At 44.1% G+C, this 27,856-nt stretch overlaps 1 protein-coding gene across 1 annotated transcript in view; it reads left to right on the forward strand.

Annotated features, from left to right (window-relative positions):
- LOC144818546 (sodium/hydrogen exchanger 9B2-like) overlaps positions 1–27,856 on the forward strand; it is a 416,602-nt gene that overhangs the window by 231,516 nt on the left and 157,230 nt on the right. Inside the window, exon 6 of the mRNA XM_078676068.1 lies at positions 9,549–9,676. Coding sequence (XP_078532194.1) covers positions 9,549–9,676 — 128 coding nt within the window. The remainder of the gene's footprint in view (positions 1–9,548; positions 9,677–27,856) is intronic.

Genomic DNA, 27,856 nt, shown 5'->3' on the forward strand with positions numbered 1-27,856 from the left:
CTGCCATCTGCTGAGACCCAAAAATGGGACTCACCCACTACACATCCTGCCTTTTCCCATGTTTCTTTTTCAAAATCAGGAGCATTTTCTTGCATGTTTGCCAGTTCGTCCCAAGTATCAACAGTTTCCAATATCATGGCTAATTCAGTCCTTACATTTATTCCACCCACTTCCACCTCTGTGAAAGAGTACCCTTGTTCCGCGCAATACCGCGCGACTTCGTCGGCATATCTATTGCCTTTCGAGACGAAGTCCTCATTTCTGGTATGTGCGGTGCACTTTACAACTGCGATACCTGCTGGACATTGCAACGCCTCTAACAACAGGCGCACAAACTCTCCATTGCGAATGGGAGAGCCTGAAGAGGTCATGAACCCTCTTTGAGACCATAACTGCCCGTAATCATGAACCACCCCATAACCATATTGGCTGTCGGTGTATATGGTGACTCGAATTTGATTGCCTGCCAAGCAAGCACGTGTCAAGGCAATAATCTCGGCTACCTGAGCGGAGTGTACTCCTTCCAGGCACCCAGCTTCCACAACTCCAGTAATTGTACAAACAGCGTAAGCTGCTCTCAACTGCCCAACTTCGTCTCTTACACATGAGCCATCGACAAAGAAAATTTCATCTGGGTCGGTCAGTGGCTCATCTACGATGTCGGGTCTGGGTTTGGTGCATAGTTCAGTCACATCGAGGCAGTCATGGTCTGTACATTCATCATCATCCTCGATATCATTTGGGAGTGGCATCAAGGTGGCAGGGTTCAAAACAGAGCATCTCCTGAGGGTCACATTCTCTGCAGCAAGAATAACTTGCTCATAGCGCGTGAGCCTGCTGTTGGTCAGATGCTGTGTTTTGGTCCTGGTCATCAACAGTTCAACAGAATGGGGCACGCACACCTCTAACGGATGCCCCATGACGATATTTTCACATCTCTCAATGCTGACACCCGTTGCAGCAACGGATTTGAGACATCCGGGCAACGCTGCGGCTACTGGGTCTAAAGTAGCCGAGAAATAAGCAACTGGTCTACGGGCATTCCCATGGATTTGGACTAACACAGACAACGCGCAACCTTCTCTCTCACAACAGTAAAGCAAAAATGGTTTATTGTAATCAGGCATTCCCAATGCCGGAGCACGACACAGGTCCTCTCGCAGTTGTAGGAATGCCATCAAACAGTCTTTGTCCCATGGTACCGGATCGCTCACCTCCTTATGCGTCAGTTTTTGCAAGGGCTTTGCTTTCAGTGAAAAGTTCGCGATCCACTGTCGGCAATAACCCACCATCCCTAGGAACATCCTGACCTCTCTCTGTGTCCTAGGCGCATTCATTTTCATGATCGCCTCTATCCTGTCTGGTGACACCTTTCGTTTGCCTTTCTCTATTCGGTGTCCCAAGTACTGCACTTCTGTCAGGCAGTACTGCAACTTTCCCGGGGACACCTTGTGCCCATTGGCAGCTAGGTGATTTAACAAAGCAATGGAGTCCTCCCTGCAAGCTTCTTCTGTTTCTGACGCCACGAGGAGGTCGTCTATGTACTGGACCAGAACTGACTTCTGGGGCAGCACTAGACTTTCAAGATTTTTCTTCAAAAGCTGGTTGAAGATCGATGGGCTCTCTGTATACCCCTGAGGAATACGACACCATGTTAGGACGCGACCTTCCAGCTTAAATGCGAAAAGAAAATGGCTTTCTTCGTCCAGAGGGATCGAAAAGAAAGCCTGACAAAGATCAATCACAGTGAACCACTCAGCTTGGAATGGAATCTGGAACAGTATCACTGATGGATTCGGTACCACTGGACAACACGAAACGACTATGTTATTAATCTTTCGGAGGTCCTGCACTATCCGGAATTTCCCATTTGGTTTCTGCAGACCCATAATCGGGGAGTTGCATGGACTACCCACGATTTCTTTCAGTATTCCCTGTCTAATCATGGACTCGATCACGGGTTTTATGCCTGCAATCGTTTCTGGAGTCAATTTATATTGGGGTGTTCTTGGGAACTCAGCATGCGGTTTCACTACAATTTTCACTGGGTCCACCCCTTTGACCAATCCAATCTCTTCCCCAGTGAAGTCCCATACTTCTGGTGCCACTGTCTCTCTCAAGTCCCAGGGGAGCTCATCTACTGTCAAAGTAGGGTACAGCTCCACGCATATTCTTGAGTTTGCAACTTTGAAGTCTGCGTCATCATCATTGGTCAATACCTCCACTCCCTGAGGTGTACAGTATATTGTACAATTCAATTTACACAACAGGTCTCTGCCTAGCAGACACACAGGACTTGAATCGCAAACCACAAACTGGTGCTCATCGCTGTACTTCCCTATTTTCACCTGTACCGGTTCTGTCAGTTGGCTGGTTATTCTCCTGTTTGCGACCCCCACCACTTGTATGGTCTCTCCAGACATGGGCAGGTCTGGAACTGCAGCTGATCTGATCGTGGATCTAGTGGCTCCTGTGTCCACCAAAAATGTCGTGGGGCACCCTGCTACTTCTGCTTCGACATAGGGTCCCCTCTGGTCCACCTCCAAGGCTGCCCCGAGGGTGCAGTCTTCTCTTTCCACTCTCTGTCCGGTTAATGGGTCCACATAATAGCACTCTTCTCCTTCTACAAACAGGGGCATCTGTCTATAGGTCTTACCCATAGTCCCTACTCGGGGAGGTTGCGGGAACTGGGCTCGGGGAGGAGCCCCCCCCCCTTTGAGCACCTTTCCCTGGTATGGCGTCACCCCTCTTGTAGGCGCGCTCTGGACCTCTTCCTCCTCTATCTCTTGTTCTCCTATCTCTACATTGTAGGGACACTCGCGTTTCCAATGTCCCACCTCGTTACACTGGTGGCACCTAGTCGTTTTCTTCAAGGCAGCTACGTCTATTCTGGGTCTAAAGGTGGAACTCTCCTCATTGCCCTTGTTCTGACTGTACTGCTTCTTTCCTCCTGTACCTGTTCCTTGCTGCTGTTGCTGCTGTCCCCCCTTCCCTGCTGCCTGCATCTGTACCACCATCAATTTCTCTTTTAGTTTCTTAGCCTTGGAGTCTATCTCATCACAGCAGTACCTGGCATATCTCAGTATTTCGTCTAGGGGTTTATTTTGCCAACAAATCAAGTGTTGCTGAATCATTAAACTAATATCCGGTCTCAGTCCCAGGACGAACTTGGACACAAATTGCCCTATGTCTTTTGGATCCATTACATCCAGGCCGCTATACTGTTTAAACGCCTTCAGCAATCTCTCATAATATTCGTGGACTGTCTCTTTGGGTTCCTGTCTGGTTCGGTCTATTCTGACCCAATTTATGTCTTGCATTGGCACTTTCTCTTTCAGCCAAGTCATCACTCTCTCGAATTTTGCCATCACAATCTCGGACGGCCCATTAGTCTTAGCATCTCTCTCCGGCTCCGTTGTGGGCCACTCAGCGCTAACCTTGCATGCTGTCCACAGATCTCCTGGTACTACAATGTCAAACAGCGTGTTCAGATCTATCCATAGGACCTTTTGAGATTTTTACAAATCTCTCAACTTGCTTGTACCACTCCACTGGGTTTTCCCGCAATTTGGGGAAGGAGGTGGTAAAAGCAGCTAAATCTCCCCTACTCCAAGGGACATGCACATAGTTCCCATTTGCGACTTCACGCAAAGGGTATGCTCCTATTCCCTGCAGCCTTCCTGGTGTCGTACCAAGCGTGCTTCTCCTAACGGTCCCTTTCTTGGACCACCTCTCTTCCCACTTATCTAGTGCCCTCCATGTCCTTATTCCAGTGATCAGTTCCCTTATGTGCGTTTTCAGCCCGATCGTTCTCCTCTCATCTAGGTCTCGATCTGTGTAATGTAGCCTGTGGTTACCCTGTAATGCTTTGGTTCTTGACAGGTCCACCATATATTTGCCTGCTAATTCGACTAACTTCTCATGGATTGCTCTCGCCTTTCGAGTGATGTCCTTTGCCATATACAGTATTTCATCCTGCTCATACATTTCCATTCTCTCTAAAGGCAGGGTACCATCTACCATGTCATCCAGGTCTGACCTTAAACTGGCGACATCGAGTCTCTTGGCTTTTATCTCAGCTCGCAATATGTCTCTCGAAGGGGGCTCACTGGTCTCCCTACCATCCCAGCTCCGAGCTCTACGTTTGGGCTCGGGAGAGTTAATGAGTGCTCTCCCTTGCTCCCATCTCTCCAGGTCCCATGCTCGGCCATCCGATCTTGGAAGGTGATGGAACACGGGCCTGTTACCCCCACTCTTGCTCTGCCCACTCTCTCCTTCTTCTCTCGTTTCACCGTACGCCTCTCTGTTATTTTCCCTTTGGTCGCTACTCTCCCTTTGCCTAGTATCGCTCAGTATCCGATACGATCCTTCCTGGTTCCCCATATTCCCTGGGCTGCGCTCGTGTCCGTCATCACAGGGACTATGGTGCGACCTCTCACAACTCCCATTCAGTTCTCTGGTGCCGGGCACACAGTGGGTACACTTAAAGCTGTTTCTGTACTCTTGCGTTCTCCTCTCCCCTTCACTGAGTATTGGGCGCGCCACCCCTCCACTCCCGGGGCCCCCGTTTTCCAGGTCCGTTCTATCTCCACTCCGGGCCCAATGGGTGACTCCCCTACTATCTCTCTCTCTCCAGTCCCACTCCGGGCTGCTCTCCCCAGCCCCGCAGTGAGTCCGAGCTCTGCTGTCCTGACTTTCCCTTTCAGCTTCCGCAGCTATGATGCTCTTGTGAGCCTCCACTGCCTCATCCCACTTCTTCATGTACTCATTTAGCTCTTGAAAGGATTTTCGTCCAGATCCCCTCATATCCACTGGCCATCTAGGGCCCCCAGGATCCCCTCCTGGATCCCCTGCTGTGTGCACCGGGGTGCTCCACTCTCTTGGTATCGGCATCTGACTTGGGAAATTGATCGTATCGTTCCTCCTTGCCGTCTCTGCTCTTTCTCCGTCCTTCCGTACCCGTTCTTCCCCTCTTGCTCTCTCTGGGTCATATATCGATATTATAGGACCTATGGTAACAGGTACCTGTAGTGCATCTGGTAATACGTAGGATGTGGCGCACTCCGTTTCCGGCGCTCTTTGTACCACAAACCTCCCGACTACCTGTTGCACCTGACTAGGCTGGGACAGCTCTTTCTTTGCCTCAGGATCCCACTCTGAACTGGGAAGCGGTCCATGCTCTCCTGCATTGCCCCCCTTTTCTCTTTCACTATGCTCGACCTCTCCCCCTGCTCTATTATACGGGGGTGGCCTGTCTGTCAATAATCTGTTTATCAGGCTGTCCTCTGTTTCGCTCTCATCATCTTCTTCTAGGGGGCTTTTATTTCCGGGCACCTCTAACACTGGGTACAGTTTATTGACTTCCATGTTATGCACTCTCCATCTTTTAGCATCCGCATCCCATCTGGCATCCTGTACTGCCCTTACCGATCGTTTCACCCTTTCTTGTCGTCTGTTCATATTCTTTACATGCGCTGCCCTAATCCATGCATCAAGGGCTTCAAACTGGGTCGGTCTAGGCAAGGGTCTCATTGAGGTCATGACTGATTTTAATCGATGTAACACCTCTAATCTGAACGTCCCGTACTTCGGGAACGTCAGTTCCTCATTTCCTTCCGTAATCTTACTCCACTCTGTTATCCAAAGGATCGTATGCAGCCCAACATTCACTGCCATGTAACGAGCCGGCGTACCCTCCGGCGGGGCTTCTTCCCCTTCATCCGATCCCCGCTTCTCTTTTTTAAACGCCGCTCTCAGCCATTTAAAACACTTCATAATTATACGCACAATATCCAGCCTCGCTACTCTGTTTACTTCCTGATGACAATCCACCAATCCTAGCGCGGCTTTGCTAACTTGGCCTATCGCAGCGCGGTCTTTCTCCGGTCGGCCAATCCCAGCTCGACACTTACTGACGTCTTTGCTAGCTGGCCTATCACAGCGCGGTCTTTCTCCGGTCGGCCAATCACAGCGCGACACTTCCTGACGTCACTTTTCTCCGCTTCGCAGCAGCACCCCTCCTTTCTCAACTCGTCTCCCGGTCATGCATGCGTCCCATTCATACACCGAAAAATGACTACTTCCGACCAAGCGGTCACATCCCTCGACTGTACGTCCACAGTCTATATGTAATTGTCAACACAACCGACGAAATGTCTATCGTCTCTCTGATAGGTTGCTTACACACACAGTAACCTCCGACCAGCGTCCGTTACTCACGCACTCACTCTTACGTTCCCCCTATCTCGGTCTTTCGGGTGATCAATGGTACCTCATGACCCCCTTCACACTATTTGACAATTACTCTGGGTGTCCGATACACCCGAACCACTTAAGCTCTCCTTGAACTTAAGATTTCCACCGGTTGCGCGCGCTCACAACCTGTTCCACAGTCACTCTACAGACATTCAACTCCGCCAGACATTACAACATAGATACAATACAAAAACACCGCAATCTAACACGCATGACCCTTTATACTCACTCTCGACCGATACTGCTGCTTTTCTGTCTCACGTCATCCGGATCTTCTTCGGCGGGCGGTTCTTCCGATCATCGATCTCTAGGGGCCTTGGGGTAAGCGGTCACCGTCCTCAAGAAGGCAACCATCCTCTATAGCTACCAACTGGAAGGGCGAGATTTTGATCGATACCTTATCACTATTGATCTAAACCCCGATCTGGTCGACTGAACCTTTGTTGCCTGTCATTGAGGGAAGAAAGTGCATCTCTTACCAAGTTAGTTCACCCAATAAAGGACTCCGCTCCAAAAGATCACAAACAACTTCTAGCTTTCAAAAGTTTATTGTAAGGTTAGGATAAGCTGCAAATACAGGCATCTCAGAATGAGATTCACGAGATACACAGGTCCAACTACATACATGTGCTCTCTGAAAGCCCTCAGACGAGCAACGGAAATTACCAGCACAAGTTCTAAGAATAATAAAGCTATCAGCATTGACGCATATTGAGATCTCTCCTTCATTTAAGTTGGAGGGAAAACACACAGGTTAGGCTGTCCCTACCCTGCTCTAGATGGTATCCCTACTTAACCAAGTCTCAACCTAACAAAAGGTGTCAGCAGTGAATGACCCCCAAGGGAAGTCACTCACTCTTAGTCTCTTGGTGAAAACCTATAGTTCTCCAGTCATGACCCCTCTCTGCCTACCCATCCGCTCTCTAAAGGGTCCTCAGGCATCTGCTCTAACTCCACCCAGGGGTGCTGTCCCTAATACAAAACAGTCAACAACATTTGAGACGCCCCTCGTGAGACGCCCCTCACGTGGTGTAGCTTCTGGCTTTTTCCATGCTGCTTTGTATTGGGCCTCATACGTTGGAGTTGACCTTGCTTCTCAGACTCTTCTCCGGCCCGCTGATACCCCTTAAAACATTCCGGAACCCTCCTCCATGTCTGGGCCGTCTTCTGAACAGACCTCTATTCATATTATTTATAATTGGATCCCCCCTTTTCTCTTGCAGACAGACATCTGCAGCCAAGATCCCAACTCTCATAGACTTCCAAAAAGTTTCGCAACATTTCTCGGCCCAGACCAGTACGTGTAAATCAATGTTAAAACATTTCAGGCCTACAGCATTTCTCATAATAATTATAGCATTCAACTTCTTCATTAATTAAAGCATGTTAATACTCTTATTCTATTATTCAGTAAACATATCTATAAATCATGGCCCATTAATGCAATGACCAAAACATTAGTGCAACCTATGTCGTGAAAAGAAACACCTTCCCCTTCCCTTCTAGCTCTGGCCCTAAGGCCTACCACATTCTGCGTTTAACCACATGCCATCTTACATTTTAACAGCTACACGACATGGATTCAGGAATAATCACATCTAATAAAATCACATAGTGTCACACATTTCTGTATTAGTTCCACTTCTACTTAAATCTCTACATTAGCTATACATTCAGAATATAATTGCAGATACTACTAGCACTCATGGCATTTCTCCTCATGATTTGTGCTTACTACGGGTAAGTGTGATGCACTCATACATTTAGGTCAGTTTGCGCTCTCTCACTACCTACCACACCCTTACCACTCCTGCTGAAAGGATGTGACTCATTTGCTACACTTGTTCTGTATGTGACGCATAGATGTTTCACAATCCCTATGACTTCAGCGATGTGGCATTAAAGGCAGCAACCCCACTCTGAAAATTGTATCAGCACCACTGCCCTCGGTTACTTCGTCACCAAAAATTGATTCAGCAGAATTCCAGTACACTTAGCTCAGAGGTAAAAAAAAAATGTATGTGTTTGAGCATGCAGGAGGCAGCCAAGTATGTGAGATTATGACTTCCAGAAAGGTAGTCATTTATAATTGCACCCTGACATCACTAAACACCTCTGGAACAATTCCAGAACACGACACACAGTGGTGCAATTTCCTAACATTGTGAGGTGAGTTACTGACCCACTTAAGTACATGGCAAGCAAAATAGTCTCATTGTTACTATCAAGTAATTCACTTTAGAAACAAACAAATATTCCCGCTGCTGCGACTAGATGTTCACTATTGTTAGGATCAATTCTGTTTCTTGGCAGTCCAGACATGTCGAACACAGAATGCCGCCTATAACCCATTCTGGGCTGGCCGCGTACATACATTGATTCAGATCGAGGACACTGGTAACACAGAAAGCCGCCTAGAACCCAATAGGGCCGGCTGCGTTTATTCAACAGAATGGATTGCTGTCCACAATGAGAAATGATTAAAATAAAAAAAACAACATGCAGAAAATTATTTTTTTTAAACAAATATCCTGTGTTCATTAGTTTTAGAATATGAAGTTGATAACTTTGAACAAAGTCATTGCAAATTGAAAATGTTCAGTTAGCACATGGGAAAATAGAAGGAGGGTGGGTGCACACTGCCTCACATTCCGGGGCTCAATTTGCCCAATGTATCATAGTAGATGCAAGTGCATGATAACACTTACTTCAGTAGTAGTCTTTCATTTTTCACCCTTTTGGTGCACCTTGTGCTATGTAACTCGAGACACTTGTTTCTGGATTAATTCCTTCATCAGTAGAGAGCCACAGGTTGTTTTGGGGGGGCTGGAAATGCTGCCAAAAGTCTTCTCGTGTCTGTACCACTCACTGAGCACAAGTGCATAAACACCAGCTCGTCAACTCAGCAGCTCAAGGGAGCCATTTCAACCAGAAGGAGGAGGGTGGGAGCACACTACCTCACATCCCAGCACCCAATTTGCTTTAATGCTTTATGGTCAATTGCAAATGTTCAATTAGCGCATAGGGAAATACCTCCTGCTTGGAATCATTTTTCTTGTACAAACGAGCTGGCACTCTAATCGAGTTTAGCCCGTAGCCCCTTTTAGGACAAAGGCCTTTCAAAGATTGACTAGTGTGTCACAGAATTGAGAGAATCGACTACTTGTACAAACACATTTCTAAGTTAATAATTGCGCGGTGTGTTCGAATATACCTCGTTTTGAAAAGCTGTTTTACGAAACGTCTCGGCATGAATGCCAAAGTAATATTTCTTGGTTTGTTGACATTTTCAGGCTCTAAAGAAGCTGAAGGCTGTCTGCTTAAGGCTGTCATTGGGTCCATGTGTCATCGAAGCTTGCACCTCTGCTGTTCTTGCCCACTTTCTCATGGGGCTGCCATTAACATGGTCATTTATGCTCGGGTAAGGCTTCTGGCTTTCAAAAGAGCTTTGATTCTCCTAACCATCCTAGCTGTGTATTTCTCTATTGTGATCACTCAGCCAACCATAACATGTCTTTTTTTTATTTTAATCTTTTTATTATACATGTCTTTTTTAGTTGGTTTGAACATATTCTGGGACGTTTATTAAATCAATTTGATGTAATATGCTCTGCCTATCTAAGTCCACTGTTTACAGATCAACATTAGAAGACCAACCCTCCCGAAATGTCCATAGAGTTCTACTTTATAGAGATGTTATACTACATTTCTTTATTATGATTGTATAATTCAACTTCTGTCATTGGTAAGGCATCTTTGTGTTTTTTGCTAATACAAAGAAGTCTTACACGTGATATTCCAGTGATGAAGGTGCAACCCCACAAGGTTTCAATCCACAAAATCACTATGTCAATTTAAGTTTGATATTTTTGTGCACCCACTTTTGACTTGGAGACATTGCATAGCTTGTCGTGTTCCTAAATATCCGCGGTCACGATAGGAGGGAGACGTTTTTGAAAAACAGAATTAAGAGCAGAATGATTATTTTACTCCCAGCACTCTGCACATTCTAGACAAATACATGGTATCGAAATATCCAGGGATGTCCTTATCACCTCGATGTTATCAGTCAAATTTAGTTTTAGTTGGTTTTTATCCACATTGCCTTTCCCAACACCCAGGTATTTATATGTGTATCCAGTCCATTGTATTCCCAGATCAGCCACAGGAAGTACTGTTTCTATACCCATTGGGAAAACCTGAGACGTACCCAGTTCATGCGTGACCTTTAGGTAATCCTCTGAAATGTACTTTCCAGGTCCCTGACGTAGACGCTTTGTGAGCAAATCTGAGATCTTCCAGCCAATTCAGTGTTCCCGTTTTGGCTCTCAGGTTCGTAGGTTGGTGGGGAGTGGCTAAATATCTTATAGGAAGAAAAGAAGAGACATTGAACACTCCTGTCCCGAGCAGCTTGGACAAATAAGTTCATCTGCCTGTACAGACCCACGCCAGGGCATTCTTATACATCAGTTTCTTACACTAAAGCCAAATTAAGGTGTCATTGAAATAAGAACTCTCAACTGATGAAATTGAACTCCATTTTGACATCTTGACAGCCCATCACGAATGTACTAGTGTACCTTGTTTAGTCTCTGTAGATTCATGACTGTACTTCTGAGACTACATTGGGTCTGGTGGACCCGCTATGCTCTTAACGGGACAAGGCTAAAATTTACTTTGCTATACACATTTTAGTTGTTTGCCTTTTGGAACGTGGTAGTGTTGTCTTGCAACAGATCTACACAAACCAACATAAACATTGGAGTGAGCAGCAAATCAGATGACGCAACAAAGAATTCAGATGGAATGAATACATTTCTGGGTGTTAATCTAATACTAGTTGAGTTCTAGCTTCACTGGAGGTGGTATCGTTCCACCTAGGTAATCTCTTATCTGCTCGTGTAGTGGTCATGCAGCAGGGCTCCTGCATGTTTAAGTTAGTATAATATTCTTGGACGTCTAGTAATTTTATGCATGGGTAACTAGTCAGCTGTAGTAATGCCACCACTCTAGGCAATAACCACCACAGGGTCAATGCCTTGTTTATATATAAGCAACCATAGTTTTACCAGTCTTGTCATCTTCTTCATAGTGCCTATTCTGTATGAAATGCATATTTTTTAGAATTATGTTTGTTTGTTTTTTCCTTCACAATTCAACAATCAACAAGTATTCAAATAGCATTTGTACGACCCAAATCAACTGGGTCACACCAGGTTGGTAAAAATAAATATATATATTTAAGTCACTGGTCAGTATATTATAGCTGTCAAAACAATGCAGATTCGTTGTGTCATATACGTTCTGGCATGTACATGGTTTAGTGCAAGCCTGGCCCCTCTGTGGCAGCGCTCCAACATTATGCACTTGGTATGTATCCCTTCTACAACCATGTGCCAGGCCAGGTGTATCCTACCCGATTCCTTCTGTCTTTTATCTCCTGAACACACGAACCATTTCCCTGTCCCATTACCTGTTCACATGTTTCTTCAGGGCGGCATTTGGTCAGGGTGTGCAACAAGTCATTTATATACCTCCATGACTTTATTGTCTGTGTAGACCATACTAAGCCGAATTTTTTCCACTCTTTCCCAGTCGTTTACATGCTCAATCCATCGCCCAGTGATCAGCAGATCAGATCTGAAAAATGTATTGTGCTTCTCTAACCAAATAGCAATGTGAACTCTGCTGTTTTTCCCCGCAGTTGATGTTTGGATTTGAAAGCGGATATATCCCTCACACATGCACTTGGCAATAATTCGGGCAGTAGACCTGTGTTTGTCAATTAACTTTCTGAGATTTCTGACCAGTATGTTTGTATTTGAGGGTAATACTACATCATTTGAAAGAACACTGCCTGCTTTGCATTCCAACATTCGTTCGCCTATGCAAGATCGATCTTATGTAGTAATGTGGGGGGGTGTATGTTCGACGCATATTGGTTTGTTAGATGAGATCTAGCATTACTCGTCAGTGTTTTGATGGTCCTTTGTGCCCTTATTTGTGTGTCCCTTGCCTCAGTCCCTCCCTCATGTACTCCTTGTCAGCAAATATTCCTAGGTAGTTGCTCCAATAGTGCCCACTATATTATCGTGGTTACTCTCTGGACATTGTCACATCTAGAGTGCTGTGAGCTTGTGTGAGGGCAATGGTACAATATGTTTCTAACGGCTACATAGATTGTACTACAGTGCAAGATTGATCCAGCCCTAACTGATACACTGTTTTGGCTTCCTCAAATGTTACAAATCTCTTGTTCAAAAATAGGGCCACTCATAGTTTGCATCCTCCCCCACCCATTGTCATATCTCTTTCTTTTCCCACCTGTCTAAAGTGATGTTCATCCCACAGTGGTGCCCTTATAACTTCTGGTATACATGTATTATAAATCCATATTCTCCCACAGCACTCCTGACATTCTAACCTCGCTAAAAAAGAAAAGTTGGACTTCTTCCCTTCCTGATGCACATAGATATTTTCTGGGATTCTGTGCCATCTATTGCCCCACAAAGAACTCCCAATCTGCCTCTTGCCCTTATGAGGTATGAATTGTAGTTACACTTTCCTACCTTCTCTTATGGCTTCGTATACTCTTTTTGACATTTTACAGAGGCCCTACAACCCCAATGTCCTACACATGCCTACATTCTTCCTTTATCTATCTTTCCGATAAACACTTAAAATCTGTTCCACACTCTATAGTGTTCAGAAATTAGAGCTGTGTGAGAAAATCCCTCACGATGCTGAGCGGCCATGAAAATAAAGCCTCAGGCATCAACAAGAATACAACCTGTTCCGCTCTTCTATTTACATTTATTAGACCAGTGGGGTCTTTAATCACTGTTTTAGATCTTTCAGGAATAGGGTTGTTCTGTTTGGCTGAGGGTTGGTAAGCGTTTGTGAACTGCTTTATTGTTTATGTTCAGCAGTCGAGGTGAAAAGGCTGTTTATTGTCGAACTCCCTCCACAGTATTCTTTTTGACTTTGAGATGAAGTTCAGCATTCTGTGTTCTGGCATAAAACAGGCTTGCTAATTTTCTAAAATACAGGTCAATGATGTGGAGTGAGGCAAAAGAGTGCTGTAGTCAGGGTTGCCAAAAGCAGGAAATGGATTGGAGGGTATCATCAGGCATTGTTACCTTTGTCAGTTCATGAGAGAAGTTCTTCCGGTAACTCCGGATGGGTTTTCTTACCCTGTATAAATTGAAGCCAGGCTGTCATTCACTGAAATTTGAAAAGGAATTGGGCCATGACATGCTACTGCAGATATTTGGGTGCGGTCTTTCCCAATATAAACTGAAATGGAATGTCGGAGATGTATCTTTAATTTAAAAGCTTGGTGGTCCCAGGATAGGCTTTTGTAGAACGTCTTAATCTAAGACTTTTTATGTGATTGTATGTGCCTAGTCTACACAGATGAGTTGACAAAAGGTGAGATCATTATGGGGACCCGGTGGTTCAAGTTGGATTAATAGTATCCATTACTGGGGAAGATTCATTGGTGACTGTCTTATGATATTGACTGGAGATAGGATAGAATTGAAAGAGTTCTTTGAATACTTGAACTCAAATACATTTCACATGTCTTTTACACTTGAATTTAGCTATGATGGTAGTGTGCACTGCTGGGCTATGCCCTAATGATTCACGAGTTACACACGAGGCTAAGTACCTTGGAATTAAAATCAGGATGTTGCTCCAAGAGATAGTAGCCGTGAATTGGGCTGATATATTACGATCAGTCAAGCGACAGTTAGAAAAGGTGGAATGCCTACATTTAACGATGGTGGGGCGGCGTAATGTTTTAAAGATGTGCATACTACCCAGGGTGCTGTATTATTTTCGGACGAAACCGCTGTAGCTGTCACATGCACAATTAATGCAGCTACAATCCATTACCGATAGGTTTTTGTGGGGCTGGAAGACTGCCCGCCGGGCTTTAAAATGTATGACATTACCGCTTTCAAGAGGTGGATGGGGAGTCCCGAATTTTGCTTTTTATTATTTAGCTTGCCTTCTCCAGAATATGAAAATTCTGGTGATAGGGGGAGAGACTCCGGTGTTTGAAAGCCCTAATATTTATTTGATGTTATTAGGATGTCAATCTCGACAAGCGCTGCTTTGATTTCTCGAACCGAGTTATTATAAAAGAACTAGATTTAAGACTGTATTAGCTGCATTTAAAGGGTGGAGGTGGGTACGCAAAATTATTGCTCTCAATCGCATTGACTTCTATACCCCTTGTGATTCAATAGAACTTCTTCCCTCAATATTCTGGGACACTAAGATGCGGACTTGGGCGGATAAAGGGCTTGTCTGCTTAGGTAACATGTTTCATGCCGGCATTATGGTTACATTTGATGAGTTAAAGGATAGATACGCGATTCCTCAGAATGATTTAGTAAAATATTTACAGCTATGCGACTTTATTTTCAAGCATCGTAGCATTTTGCCCATAGGCACTAACTTCTTTTTCGAAGTTTTGAACAAACCGGCCAAGATTGGGACTTTATATGATAGTTTGTTGTGTACGCAGCGTGATGATATTGAAGGACAAGATGAAAAATGGAGTATTAGACTCGGTACTCCTGGCCAATTTGTTCAAGAATCTATCGACATGGCAGGCAAAATTACATTGACGGCCAACTTACGGACCCAACACTATAAAACTTTGTTTAATTTATATCATACACGAGTGTTGGAACCATTTTTCTTATCTGTTGCACAATTTCTGTCAAATATTTTAAATGTCGATTTGATGATATCTAGAGAGATGATGATATTCGGATTATGTAAAGATATGGATACTCTGCGTTGTATTATCCATATCGGTTCCTTCTTTTCATGGCCATGTCAGTCGCCCGATTATGTATCGCTTCCATGTGGCTGAAGCCCGATGCGCCCTCATATGAGATGTGGCGGGCAAAGTTCTATAATGTATTCCATCTAGAATTTAATCTTTATCGCATCAAATCACTTAAGAAAAAACAACTAGGGATTAAAATTTGGCAGCCTATGATTCATCATTTAGAAGGCGAATGCCCAGATTAGCAGTTAGTATTTGTTTTTGATTTATTCATTGAATCATTGTTCAACCGTCCTGTTTTTCTTTTTTCAATTGATCGATGTCTATATTGTTTGTATTTGCTTCAACTATGCTATGAACTGAATGACAATAAAAAAAAAATTTAAAAATGAATTTAGCTATGAACTTATTGTATTATAGATGTGGAATTATATAGTAAGGGCAACCAAAAACACAGCAGAATGTAGAGAAAGAAAACATCATGTAATGCCTTACAACACGCTTAAGCTTCCAACGTAAGTTGCAAATAAATGCAATATCTTATGGAGAAATGGTGAGAAAACAGTGTAATTGTAATGAAGAAAGGGAGTTTCTACAGACAATTAATGATATTGCACGTAGATTTCTGGTGAGGGGTTATGATAAGGAGGTGATGAGGTCAGCAAGCAGGAAAGCACAGAATTCGGATCACAGATATACTTTACTGCCTATAAAGTGGAATTCAGAACGACAAATAAGAACAGTGAGACTAGTTACGGATTAGAACACCGAAGCCAGCAATTCATGTAAGACCGTACAAAAGTATTGACATCTACTTAGATAAGGTGCTGAAACCATTTATAACCAGACGTCTTAGCATTACATTTCACAAAGGGAGGACACTTAGGAAAATAATTACTTCAAGTTATCCCACACCAATGGTACATAAGTCTTGGTTATTTGATTTAATGGTTTTTTTTAAATGTGTACATTGTTATGTGTGTAGATGGGCAGATATAAAATGAAACAATTTTGTTATGGTAACTCCTGAATTTGTCATACTACACATATGAACTGTGGTACACACTATGTGGTATATGTAATAATATGTAAATGCAATAAGATGTACGTAGGGAACACTTTTAGGAAGCTAAGAGAAAGAATGGCTGCACACGTCAGAGTACTACATTGGAATGATCCAAAATATCCAGTTCCAGTTCATGCAATGGAGTGTTGAGTTCAGGGTGAACACTTAGGTTTCAAATTTTATTGCATTGAACATTTTATGAATGATGTAAGGGGAGGAAATCGTTCATTGAAACTAAGATGATGTGAGGCTGTATGGATCATGAGATTCAAAGATGTTGAAAGGGTTTGAACATGGGCCGTGAATTAAATACTTTCTGGGCCAATAAGTACATGGTCAACCTGTCTGCTGTACAGGTCCTCCCCCACCACCCAAATGTCCCTTATCAGCCTCCATGATTGTGCCCCTTGCCGAAGCACTCCCTCTCCCCTTGTTGGGGAGGGTTCCAGTAGTATTGCCTTCTGAGAGAGTCCACTGTGTCAGGGGTCTCACACATAATGGAAAAAGGCCTTAATTGGCCTTCTTGAATGTGCCCCTTGCCAAAGCAGTCCTTCTCCCCTTGTTGGGGAGGGATCCTAGCATTCCTGTCCTGGAGTCTCAGATACACCTCTGAGAGAGTCCTCAGTGTTAAGGGATTCTTCACTTAGCGGAGGTCTGGGATAGTTCCCATTATCTCTGGGGACCCAGCACCTTACACTGTGAAAGGCGCTCTCCTTGAAAACGTTCGGTGATCTCCTCTACGCTGATACTTTTACCTTCTGAGGTACTTCGGCGACCGAGCAACCTTAAGCTGATGACCAGTGGAGGTGCCCTACGCAGCTATTGAGGAGCTGGCTCTGGTCCCCCCTTGGCCATCACCTACACATCCGATCGTCTGACACTGGTTCCTCTCTGGTCTCCCCGTGGTGTCCTCCCACCTCCGCTGTCCTCCATCTCTCTTTATCTTCCTCTTCTATTCCCTCCCTCTCTTCCACAAATCTCTCTCCCCTGCAGGCCTTCCTTCCCCATACCTGAGCCATCCCTTTGTAACTCCTGTATCCCCAGTATCTACTTTCCTGAAACTGTTGTAAGTATGTAACTATGTTTTGAATGCAATTGTACCTCCCCATGTAAAGCGCTCTGATACCTCTGTGTGTAGTCAGCTCTATATAAAACTTTTCAAATAAATAAATATGTAGCCATTCAGAAATTATATTGAGACGCTGTTGATACACACCTCAATCTACTGCCCATCTACTTAAGTTTGTAAACCCAGACTATTGCATTTCTAATTGCCAATTCCTTGGATGGGTTTCACAGGATTATGGTGTTGTTTCAAACTTTAAACTTTAATTGGGAAAACGACAAAAAAGCATATTCAGAAGATAAAGACAAAAGAATACCATCATACATTACCTTTTTGTCATTCCCCACATTTTTAGCAAATTTTCTCCACCACCCCCCATTCTTCCCCCCCCCAAGCCCCCCCCCCCCCCCGGAGCTGTGGGATTTATCATTGCAGAGATACACAAAAAAAAACCCAAAATAAAACACAGAACCAACCAAAAGGAGAGCAAGCACACCCGTTGTATCTCGAGAGTTAACAATCTTCACCCATCTAACTCTCTGATTTTAGCCAGTTTGTAAGAGGCTCCCAAATCCGTTCCCCCTCCCTCCGAGCCCTCGGGCCTCTCCTTTTAAAGATCAGCAATTCCCACTTCCCTATATTTATAAATTTACTAAACCACTCGGAAAATCTCGGAGGAGCAGGATCCAACCATACCGTTGCTATACACAATCTAAGTATAGCCATCGCAATAAATAATAACTTTCTTTCTTGTACATTCTTATCCATATCCCGATTCCCAACATTACCACCTGTGGTGAAAGTTTAATCATGTAACCTAACATCTGTCCAAGCCGTTGCCCGACCGCATCCAACAATGAGGACAGACTGGGGCACATAGCAAACATGTGAACACTATCTACAGCAAATTCCACGCATCTAGGACAATTAACTCCACTCACCCCACCCCATTGTTGTATACGGTGTGGCGTAACATACAAATTGAACCACGTCTTGAAGCATGGAACCTGGAGGTTTGCTGATATAGTTGCTGTTTGACTGAAGCCTAATGCCTCTTCACATATTTCTTGACCTGCCTGTACATCAATCAACCAGCGACCAATATGTTTATCCAGATCATCGCTTCTGGTTTCATTCACCATTTTATACAGCGTGGAGATAGTTGATTCACCACACTGGATCGTATCGACCAATGGGATATGGACCCAACTAACCCTTTTGCGGCTTAGAAAATCACGAATCTGTAAAAATTTAAAGAAATGCCGGTTGCCTATACCAAATTTCTGTCTAATACTTTCAAAGGACATGACCCCTGTTTCCGTAACAATGTCACCTATTGCCAAAACTCCTTGCATATGCCATTCTCTAAAATAGCCATCCCTGAAAACCTCCGGTAGCAAAGTATTACCAATAACAGGGGTGTATATATGTAATCTTCCGATTTTAAATAATTTTCTCACGGGTGTCCAAACCTTAAATGCTGCCAACAGAGTCTTGAACCTTACCCTTTTAAAATAGACAAAATCAATATGTCTGAAAAGCAGCCCCTTTGCTTCCTCGCCATAAATTAACCGATAAATAGAAATGTCTGCACCAGCAGGTTCCTCCCCATCTAATAATAAAGCTAAATGCCTCAACATAATTGCCCAGTAATAGCATTGAAAATTCGGTAATGCCCAACCTCCCCTATCCCTAGATAGTGTCATATATTTCATAGCCCGTCTGGGTCTTTTACCAGCCCATACAAACCAAGAAATAATACGATCAGTTTTCTTAAACCATATCAAATCAACTAGCAAAGGAATAGCTCTAAAAAAATGCAAATTCTTTGATAAAAAAATCATTTTAACTACATTACATCTCCCCATAAGGGTTAAAAGTAAATTATTAATCCGTCGTGCCTCAGAGTTGATTTTACTTAATAGAGGGGCTAAGTTAATCTCTACAATCTCCTCGGGTTTGGCACTTATCTCAACCCCCAGGTATCTTGCCTTGCCAATCACCCGTGAGTCTGTCAAGTTAATTTTCTCATTACAAATTATTTGTGTTTTGGGGTCATTAAGATGATATCCTGAGATCTTGCCAAATTTAGTTTTCAATCTCTGAATTTCTGCTAAGGCAATCTGTGGGGAGGATCAATATAGAGGGCAAATAATAAGGGGGAGCAAGGGCAGCCCTGCCGAGTACCTCTTAAGATGGTAATTATACCGGACTGGTTAACCGTAACAGAAATTTGAGCGGTAGGCTGTTGATACATGCTCCGAATAGCACAGATATAACTATCACTTAGACCATAATGTCGCAAAACTGCACATAAAAAAGGCCAGGAGAACCTATCGAAAGCTTTCTCCGCATCCAGCAGAATTAGAGCCATAGGGTCTCCTGAAACCTTAGTGAAATCAAAAAGAGCAATAGTTCGGCGTATATGGTCGATCGTTTCTCTTCCGGGGACAAACCCGTGTTGTTGTGGGGATACTAGCTTCTTAATCACACCGATTAGCAAGTATCTTAGCATAAATGTTTATGTCACTATTTATAAGCGTGATGGGCCGATAAGATCCCGTGTCAGTAGGATTCTTGCCTTTCTTTAAAAAGGCAACAATTCTGTCTCTTTGCCATGTTTTCGGGGGCTTCTCACCCCTTTGCACCCTGCGAAACAGCTCCAACATGACTGGAGTAAGCTGTTGCCGAAAAGTTTTGTACAACTCACCCGGAATAAAGTCCGGACCTACCGCTTTGCCCACCGGAAGAGAATCGATCGCTTGCCAGAGCTCATCTATTCTAATTTCAGCATCCAAAATTCCCATCTCCTCTGTAGAGAGGGCATCAACCTCTATTTCTTTTAAATATTCTTGTATCTCAGCCTGTAATATCTCGGTATCAAGAATATCCTCATGATATAATTTTTGATAGTATTTTTGAAAGGCTAAGGCGATGGCCCCCTCCTCTGTCACTAACCCCGCATCCGGATCCAGGATAGCATTAATCCGAGTGGCAGACTCTCTTTCTCTAATTCTAGCGGCTAGTACCTGTCCCGCTCTTTCACTGTTTTCAAACATTTTGGAATGCCACGCCATAAATTTCCCTGCTGCTTTTGCCTGTGACACTTCTGTAATAGCTGACTTGGCTATAGTGGTCTGAGTTTGAGCCCTATCGCTATCTCCACCCCGTGATATTGCATGGACTAATGATAACTCTGCCTCTTCTAGGTCTTTATACAGTCTCTGCATTTTCACCTTCTCTTCACTCTGACTTTCCCACCCATACCGAGGTGTCTCCCCCCTAATCCCAGCCTTAAGCGAATCCCATACATTTTGAATCCCAGGACTATTTAAATTTTCATCTAAAAATGTCGAAATCCAAGGAGCCATAACTTCAATAAATTTAATGTCCTTAAAAAAACCTCGATTGAAGGTCCAAGTATCAGGTTTATTTCTACAGATTGGCATCGTGACCTCAAGCACAAGCGGATTATGATCCGACATAACTCGCGGGAACCTGAAGATACTAGAACCAGCCAAAAGAACAGAGGAGATGAAAAAATAATCAAGCCTAGAACAAGTCTTGTGAGGGGCTGAAAAAAAAGTATACCCCGGGTCCTTCTGCTTCAAAGCTGCCCATACATCAATCAACCCATGTAACTCCATAAAATATCTCATGGCCTGGTAAACTTTGGGTTTTCTTCCTAGATAAGGCACCCTAGAATGATTCAGCCATTCACAACCCAAATTTATATTAAAATCCCCACATACAATAAGTGGTGATGGCCAGCCGACCAGCTCCAAACTCAGCCACTTATATAATTCAGGGTCATCAAGTATAGGGCCATAGATTGAACATAAAGTGACATTTTTATCTAAAAATCTACCATGTACTATAACCCATCGGCCAAGACTATCCACCGAAGATCGAATGACACTCATCTTCCCCCTTCGTGCCAAGATTGCCACTCCTTTAGTTTTAGCCTCCAATCTAGTCCAAGAAACGAACTGATACCCGTCAAAATCCAGAAGTTTATGCCGGCTAGCCTCGATGTGCGTTTCCTGAAGACATATAATATCTGCCCGCAGGAAGCGCAGATCTTCTCTAACCCGACGCCGTTTTACAGGGTCATTTAATCCACATATATTAATGGTGGCTATTCGGATATTAGCCATACTTCCTACCACATGTTCCTAGCAAGAAAAAACGACTAGAAAAAAGAAACAAGGCAAAAAAAATCCAAAGTCTTACAGCAATCTAGATTCATTTTTGTTGTTTCCAAAGGTAGCACAAACCCTAAACATGCCTCCTCCCACAGCTCCTCCCCCACCCTAGTACGCCCTCCCCCCACCCCAGCCAGAACCCATCCCCCAACCCAAAAACAGGCAAAATAGATCACCAGACCCATATGATGCCTCCCACTTCTCGAGTGCCCGAAGATCACTCCCTGTCTAAAAGTCCAACCTGGAAAAAAAATGGAGCAAAAAGGAGAGCCAAAAGGAGTAAATAAACACTCAAACATCAGCATATAGTGGATACACCAAACCATATACTCAAAACGAAATCACAGATCAAACTTGCCACCCTAACCCAACCCATAAAAAACACAACAGGCGATCAAACATCAATTGTCTGGAAGTTCATTGAGGTACTCCTCGGCCTGTATTTCTGAAGTGAACACCCGGATCTTGCCCTTAAAGATGACCTTTAATCGTGCAGGATTCATTAAAAACACCTCACAGCCCTTCTTTTGGAATGGAGTTATCAGGAGGCGCAATCGCCACCTGCGTTCCACAGTAACGTGGCAAAAATCCGGGCGGACAAAAAACACATGTCCCTCTGCCGATCGCTTAGCCTCAGGACGGGCTTTCTCGAAGATGGCTTGACGTAACAAAAAATTACCCAAAAAAATCAAAATGGCCCTTGGTTTGGCTCCGGGGTCAGGGTTTTTTTTTAACATAAGAGGAAAGCGATGAACTCTTTGGATCTCGGTTTCCCAGGACCAATGAGAGAGCTCAGGAAATGCGGCTTGAAACAGCTTAATAACAAAGCCTCTAATATCCTGGCCCTCTACTTTTTCCTCGATCCCGAGGAGGCGGAGATTGTTCCGACGTAACCTATTTTCTGAGTCCTCGAGCTTCCACATTATATCAGCTAACTTATCATCATTAGCTGTTGTTTTGTTGACAGTTTTCTGAAGCCCAGACTCGAGCTCGACAATCCTCTCTTCCAAGGCCGCAGTTCTGGCGATAACTTCTGAACAAGACTTAGTGTTCTTCCTTATGGCCCCCTGTATCTTCATCGTCGCCAATTGTGCCCTCTTGTGCTCTTGTCTCGCATCGCTTTGGATAGATTTGAGCATATCGTATATCAGGCTATTGGATGGGGGTGAATGAGATTCCCCCCAGATCCCTTCGGATCTGTTCCTCGTGACCTTAAGCCTCCTGAGTCGGTTAAGCTTATCGCAGCCTGTGAATAGTACCATTGAAGGTTATTACTGGTCTCTGACCCATCACTATGCGAGAGAGTTAGCCTAGCCTTACTACGGCTATGTCGGAATGTGTTTTTAGAGTGTCGGCTGTTTTAGGGGGGCTACCATCCTCCTTATCTGAGGTGAAGCTACCGCTCTCGTAGTTTGCCGTAAATTCGATATCCGAGTCCTCAACCTGGGAAAAGAAGCTATCCCCATCAAGGGGATCCGCTGGCCTGGGAACTCCTTTACCCTCATTCTCCTCCACTAGCCTGATACAGGAGGGAATGGTACCCTGATGTGGTTGCCCACCAAAAAAGTTTATAGCCGCAGCCCCAATAATGGACCCCTCCGTCTCTTCAGCATTCGAAGTCTCTTTTACCTCAAGTCCAGAGTTCAAATTCCCCCAGCCTCTATTTTCTGTAGCCCGGTGGCACACTGATCCCTGGTGAAATCCTTGGAGCCACCACTGCCATGGGAATTTAACACCGTCAGTCGAATAGGGGATTTACCAACAGGTATCTTCGCTTCGCTCTTGCCAGAAAACATAGAAGGGACAGTAACTGCTTTCACCAGTCCTGCTCCCTCCTGAGCGGTTGAAATATCCCCTGGTAAAACTGCCATAGTCCCTGCTTTCCCCTGATCTTTAGCGCCTGCAATGTAATTCTCCTTGGAACCAGCGGAGGGAGGAAGTTTCCCTTTCATTAGCCCTGCTTTCTTTGCACTCACTGCCAATGCACGGGGGCCAGTCTTTTCAAGTTTCTCCTGTTTCCCCGACCTCTCCGTTTTCTCTCCCGCAGGCGGCTGTTTCTTTAATCCGATAGTTGGAGTTTCCACCGCGGATTTTACCACAGTGACGGGACCGTTCCCGTTTCCATTTTTCCTCGGCGGCATCGGGGCGTGCAGGGAGACAGCTGCCTCGCTAGAACTCCTCTGGGCTTTTTCCGCTGGCCACGCCTGCCAAGCTCCCAGGTGTGCGCTGCTTCGAAGAATGGTGAATGCGAGCCGGGCGGACCGCAATCACAGCCTCTGAATCTCCCACTCCCGTGGCATTAACTTGGTCTCCTTTCGCAGACCGTCTGACAGTCCTGGGTCTCGTTTTTCCGACTACTGCTACTGCCGTAGCAGCCTTTGTCCACCAACAACTCCTTGACAACTCCTTAACCGCTCCAAACCATCCGCGCTCTCAGGTAAGACAGGGAGAGACGCTCACTCGATTCAAGCGGCCGCCATCTTGCCCCTGCCCCTATGGTGTTGTTTCAAGATGAATTCTTGTACTTCATATACTTTTTAGATTTAACGAGTATACTGGATAGGTAACAATGAATTTGTGTGGTTTGTTTTATACATATTTCTACATTATACATTGACACTTGGTTGTTTTATTATTTTCATGCCTGTTAACACAAGTGGATGGGGACAGAAGTTGACGTTTGTCATAGGTTGGTGATGTACTGAACTTGTAAATGACGATTGTATTAACAAGTAACAAATGAGAAAGACACGGGTGGGATCAAGATTTTATTTAGCATTTGGGTTCCCTTGTGCATTACCATATATTCCTTTTTATTTTTCATGTAAATAGTGTATCTTCCCACTATGCTGTTTTATCCCATACACTATTAAGATTGGTGGAGAGACATTTAGTATGTATATAGTTTTTAAATACAACGTGGTGTATTTACTTATAGCCCTTTTGAAGTTTGAGTCCAGTATGCCATAGTGATGAAACAAATGTTGGCTTGTGGATTTCAAGAGATTTGGCCTTGTGGATCTTAAGAGACCTGTGGATCATACGTGGAGACTAAAATAACAAGAAAAATGTAAATATTTGATTCTATTATTGAAAGAGTGTTCACTGAGGCATTTCATAACTGAGAATGATAGTTCTGAGTGTGACTTAAAAGCCGAAATCCAATTATCAAAAAACTGAATGTAGTGACAAAGATACATTTAAATTGGATGAGATGGAGCAAAGAAACAACGTGAATAGATGAAAGGTTTCTCTTCAATAGTATAGGGAAATAATAATGATAATTTAAATGTTGAACCAGAGCTACACATGAAAGATGGAATGTGCAGAAAGGTAATTTGATATTATCAAAAGGTTTTTTTTTTTTAATAGAACTTCCATGAAAAGAGTCATTTGTTGCCTAACTTGTCAGTAGAAAATGAAACTGCATTGGAGACAACCACAGGTGCAATAAAGAAATCAAGTCGATGCAAACAAATCAGAATACCAAATTTCTAAATGTGCTACTCTATATAGGGGCCTATTACGATACAGACCGTAAAGGCTCCCACCTGCGGTCAGAGCCTTTAGGGCTCCATCGTAATGAACCACTCTGTTTACTTGCCGACCGCCTCATTATGTTGGAGTCAGTCAGAAAGTAAATCAGCCGGTCAGTCCGGCTGGCTTCCGAAGGGCTCGGAGAACCCATCCGCCAGTCGGAAGCCGGCAAGTAATATCAAGGGAGGGTCTTTCCGCCCCTGAGATTATGATCACGGTTTCTGACGTGGTTTCCATCACGGCCTATCCGACATGGAAACCATGTCGGAAAAGCGTGTTTGGAGAACCGCGGCAGGGCCCCCTTTGGTGCGTACCCTCCAGTCAGAGTCCGAGGAGGCACCTATGGTGCCCCCCCTATTGATCCCTGCAACTTGTGGCAGGCACCTTGAGGTGCCTGCCACGGGGTGCAGGGATGAACTCAACCTACCTTTTCTCAATGGGAGCTTGTGTTACGGCCGGTTTATGGCCGTAACACGAGTTCCCATTGAGAAAAGTTGAATGCAACAAGTGTTAGGTCCCGTCTTAATAGGCTGGTTGGGACCGCCGAGCGGGTGTTGGTCGGTCCCATGACTGAGTCGGTGTCGGGTGGAAGGAATTCCACCCGACATCGAAATAACCCCCTTAATGTTCTCTAGGGACCTGAAGAGTTGATCAAATATAAAGGTAAATGCCTCCACAATGTGAAAACAATGTGAAGTTTTCCTTCAATAGAAATAGTAAATGCTAAGAAAATCACCTGTGTGCAAACACCAATTTTCTTTTTAAGCGCCAACAGCAAATTAAAAGTAGCACCCTTTTTTCTCCAGCTAGGACATTCCAACTGGTGCCACAGAAATGATGGAAGCAAGAAGGTGTTTTCCTTACCTGTGTGCTTGAGCATTTGCCGTTGAACAAGTCTCTGACTGGCATTTACCCAAGATGAAGAAATTGATTGTCTCCCATGTTGGTGTAAAACATTTTTTGGCTCCTTTCTATCAGAGAAAATGAAAGTGAAGAAAGCAATTTATTTTGACTAAGTACAAATATGGCTTACAACAGTCCACTGATGTAGAGATTTAGGTTCTCAAAAATGGAGAAATATTTTACACTGATAGCACATAGAAGAAGCTTGGTTGCACAACAATCAGTATGGAATCCATAGGGACAGTTATGTAAAGAGCTAAAACGTCAGTTTTTGTCCAAACCTGCTATAATGAGCTCATGAGAACATTGCTTCCTGGGAGCATACATTTCATAATGTCCATTCCTGAATCCACTCACACAGACGCAGTGCAGCTAGATTGTGATAAAACATCGCTATGTTATTTTTAATATTTTGAATTGTCCTGATAAAGGAGGGGCCCCGCCTTCCCAACTTGCATGCAGGGTGGAATATTCTAGAAGGGCTTGTGTGCGTGGAAGATGGGATTCACATGAAATATAGCTAAAAAAAGGCCTTGACCCAAGGTTGGAAATTGGATTACCAGATTTTTAGGTGCGATAGTGCATAGTGTTGCATGTCCATTTGTTTTCTTATTGCATTCAAATTATAATCAAACATTTTGCGCTTGTGAGGCTGGTCACCCTCAGTCCAATACAGATCATGCTTTCCTAGATCGCCACCTACCTCAGGAATGTCACTACTACACAAGACAGAGTAGTAAAGTGGTATACGCCACTACTGCCATTCAATTTCAAGTACTTGTGGAGAATTCCAGATAATGTTTGGCGGTCTCCTGGAGGCCATACGTTTTCCAGTTCCTCAGATTGGCTACAAGTCTCTCATTTTACTGAGCCCGTTTGAAGGAAGTGACAAACGTCCCTGATAATTTAGGTGAGGCTACTACACCGGAAAGATTAAGTGCCAGAGACAATAGCTCCCCGAATCGGTGAAACGTACCTTGGCCCAGCATGCTGAAGGCATTTTGGACTTCAGTCCTTTCTGCCAAAATTCGACAGGTTTGTTTTGGGTACAGCTTATAAGTAAATACATATATGTTTGCTAATAGCTTTACAGCAAATCAGGTTTGGAGTGGTGGAACTGAAAGAGGGTAAGACTTGTGCCACAATGAGGAAAATACACTAGTGATGCACAGCGTTATTGGTATTGTGCAGGTACTTGTTTATCAAACAAAACCAATTATAACCTCTGCCACCATCGTGGATCCACCATCGTGGATCTCAATGCATACTTAGAAGTTTAGTAAAACAGCGGGTACCTGCACATCTTTAGGACTTCCTAATGAGAGCTGCCGTGGACTTGTTTAAAAATATGCTGATGAAAAGAAGAAGGGACGGGGAGGCAGGGATTACTTTGTACCCATAGTCCCAAATCACAACGTAAAACCTGGGGGAAGAGTGTTTTAGATTACCGAGAGTACGAGAAATGGTCCGCCCTAGCATTGCAGCCAGTCTCAACTTCGCCTTTATTAAAACAATTCTACAGTCTGTTTGGGAATTGGATTTCATCTTTACTAAAAATGTTGATAAGTCGCAAATTAAGTGTTACTGTATTCAAAGCTGGAAAGTGGAGGCTGAGTCTTGCTGACTTTTTGCTTTGAAGCGCTTTGTGGGAAGATTTGTCCCCATATGCTTTTTCTTTTTTTTTTTTTCTTTTTTTTTCTACCATGGGCTCCCGAGTGAAAGGTATATTGTAGCTGCGTAGGGTGCATCAACCTCCAACTATCTATAAGGCCAAAAGTGTCCAGCAGGTCAGCCAGCCACAATTGAGACCTAGCCAAATCTCTAGGAGGGTGGCGATCCAAAGTGCCAGAGACCACGGAGTTAAAGTCTCCACCCAGGATCAAAAGACCCTCAGGAAGACCCAATAAGAGCCGCCCAAGGTCGGCAAAAGTCGAAGTCTGCAGGCCCGGAGTTACGTACAGTAAAGTATGGAAAGCGTCTTACCCTCCCATCTACCGGTGAGCGCAGCATAACGCCCC

This window comes from Lissotriton helveticus, chromosome 2_1 (genome assembly GCF_964261635.1).
Source record: "Lissotriton helveticus chromosome 2_1, aLisHel1.1, whole genome shotgun sequence".
Classification (NCBI taxonomy): domain Eukaryota; kingdom Metazoa; phylum Chordata; class Amphibia; order Caudata; family Salamandridae; genus Lissotriton; species Lissotriton helveticus.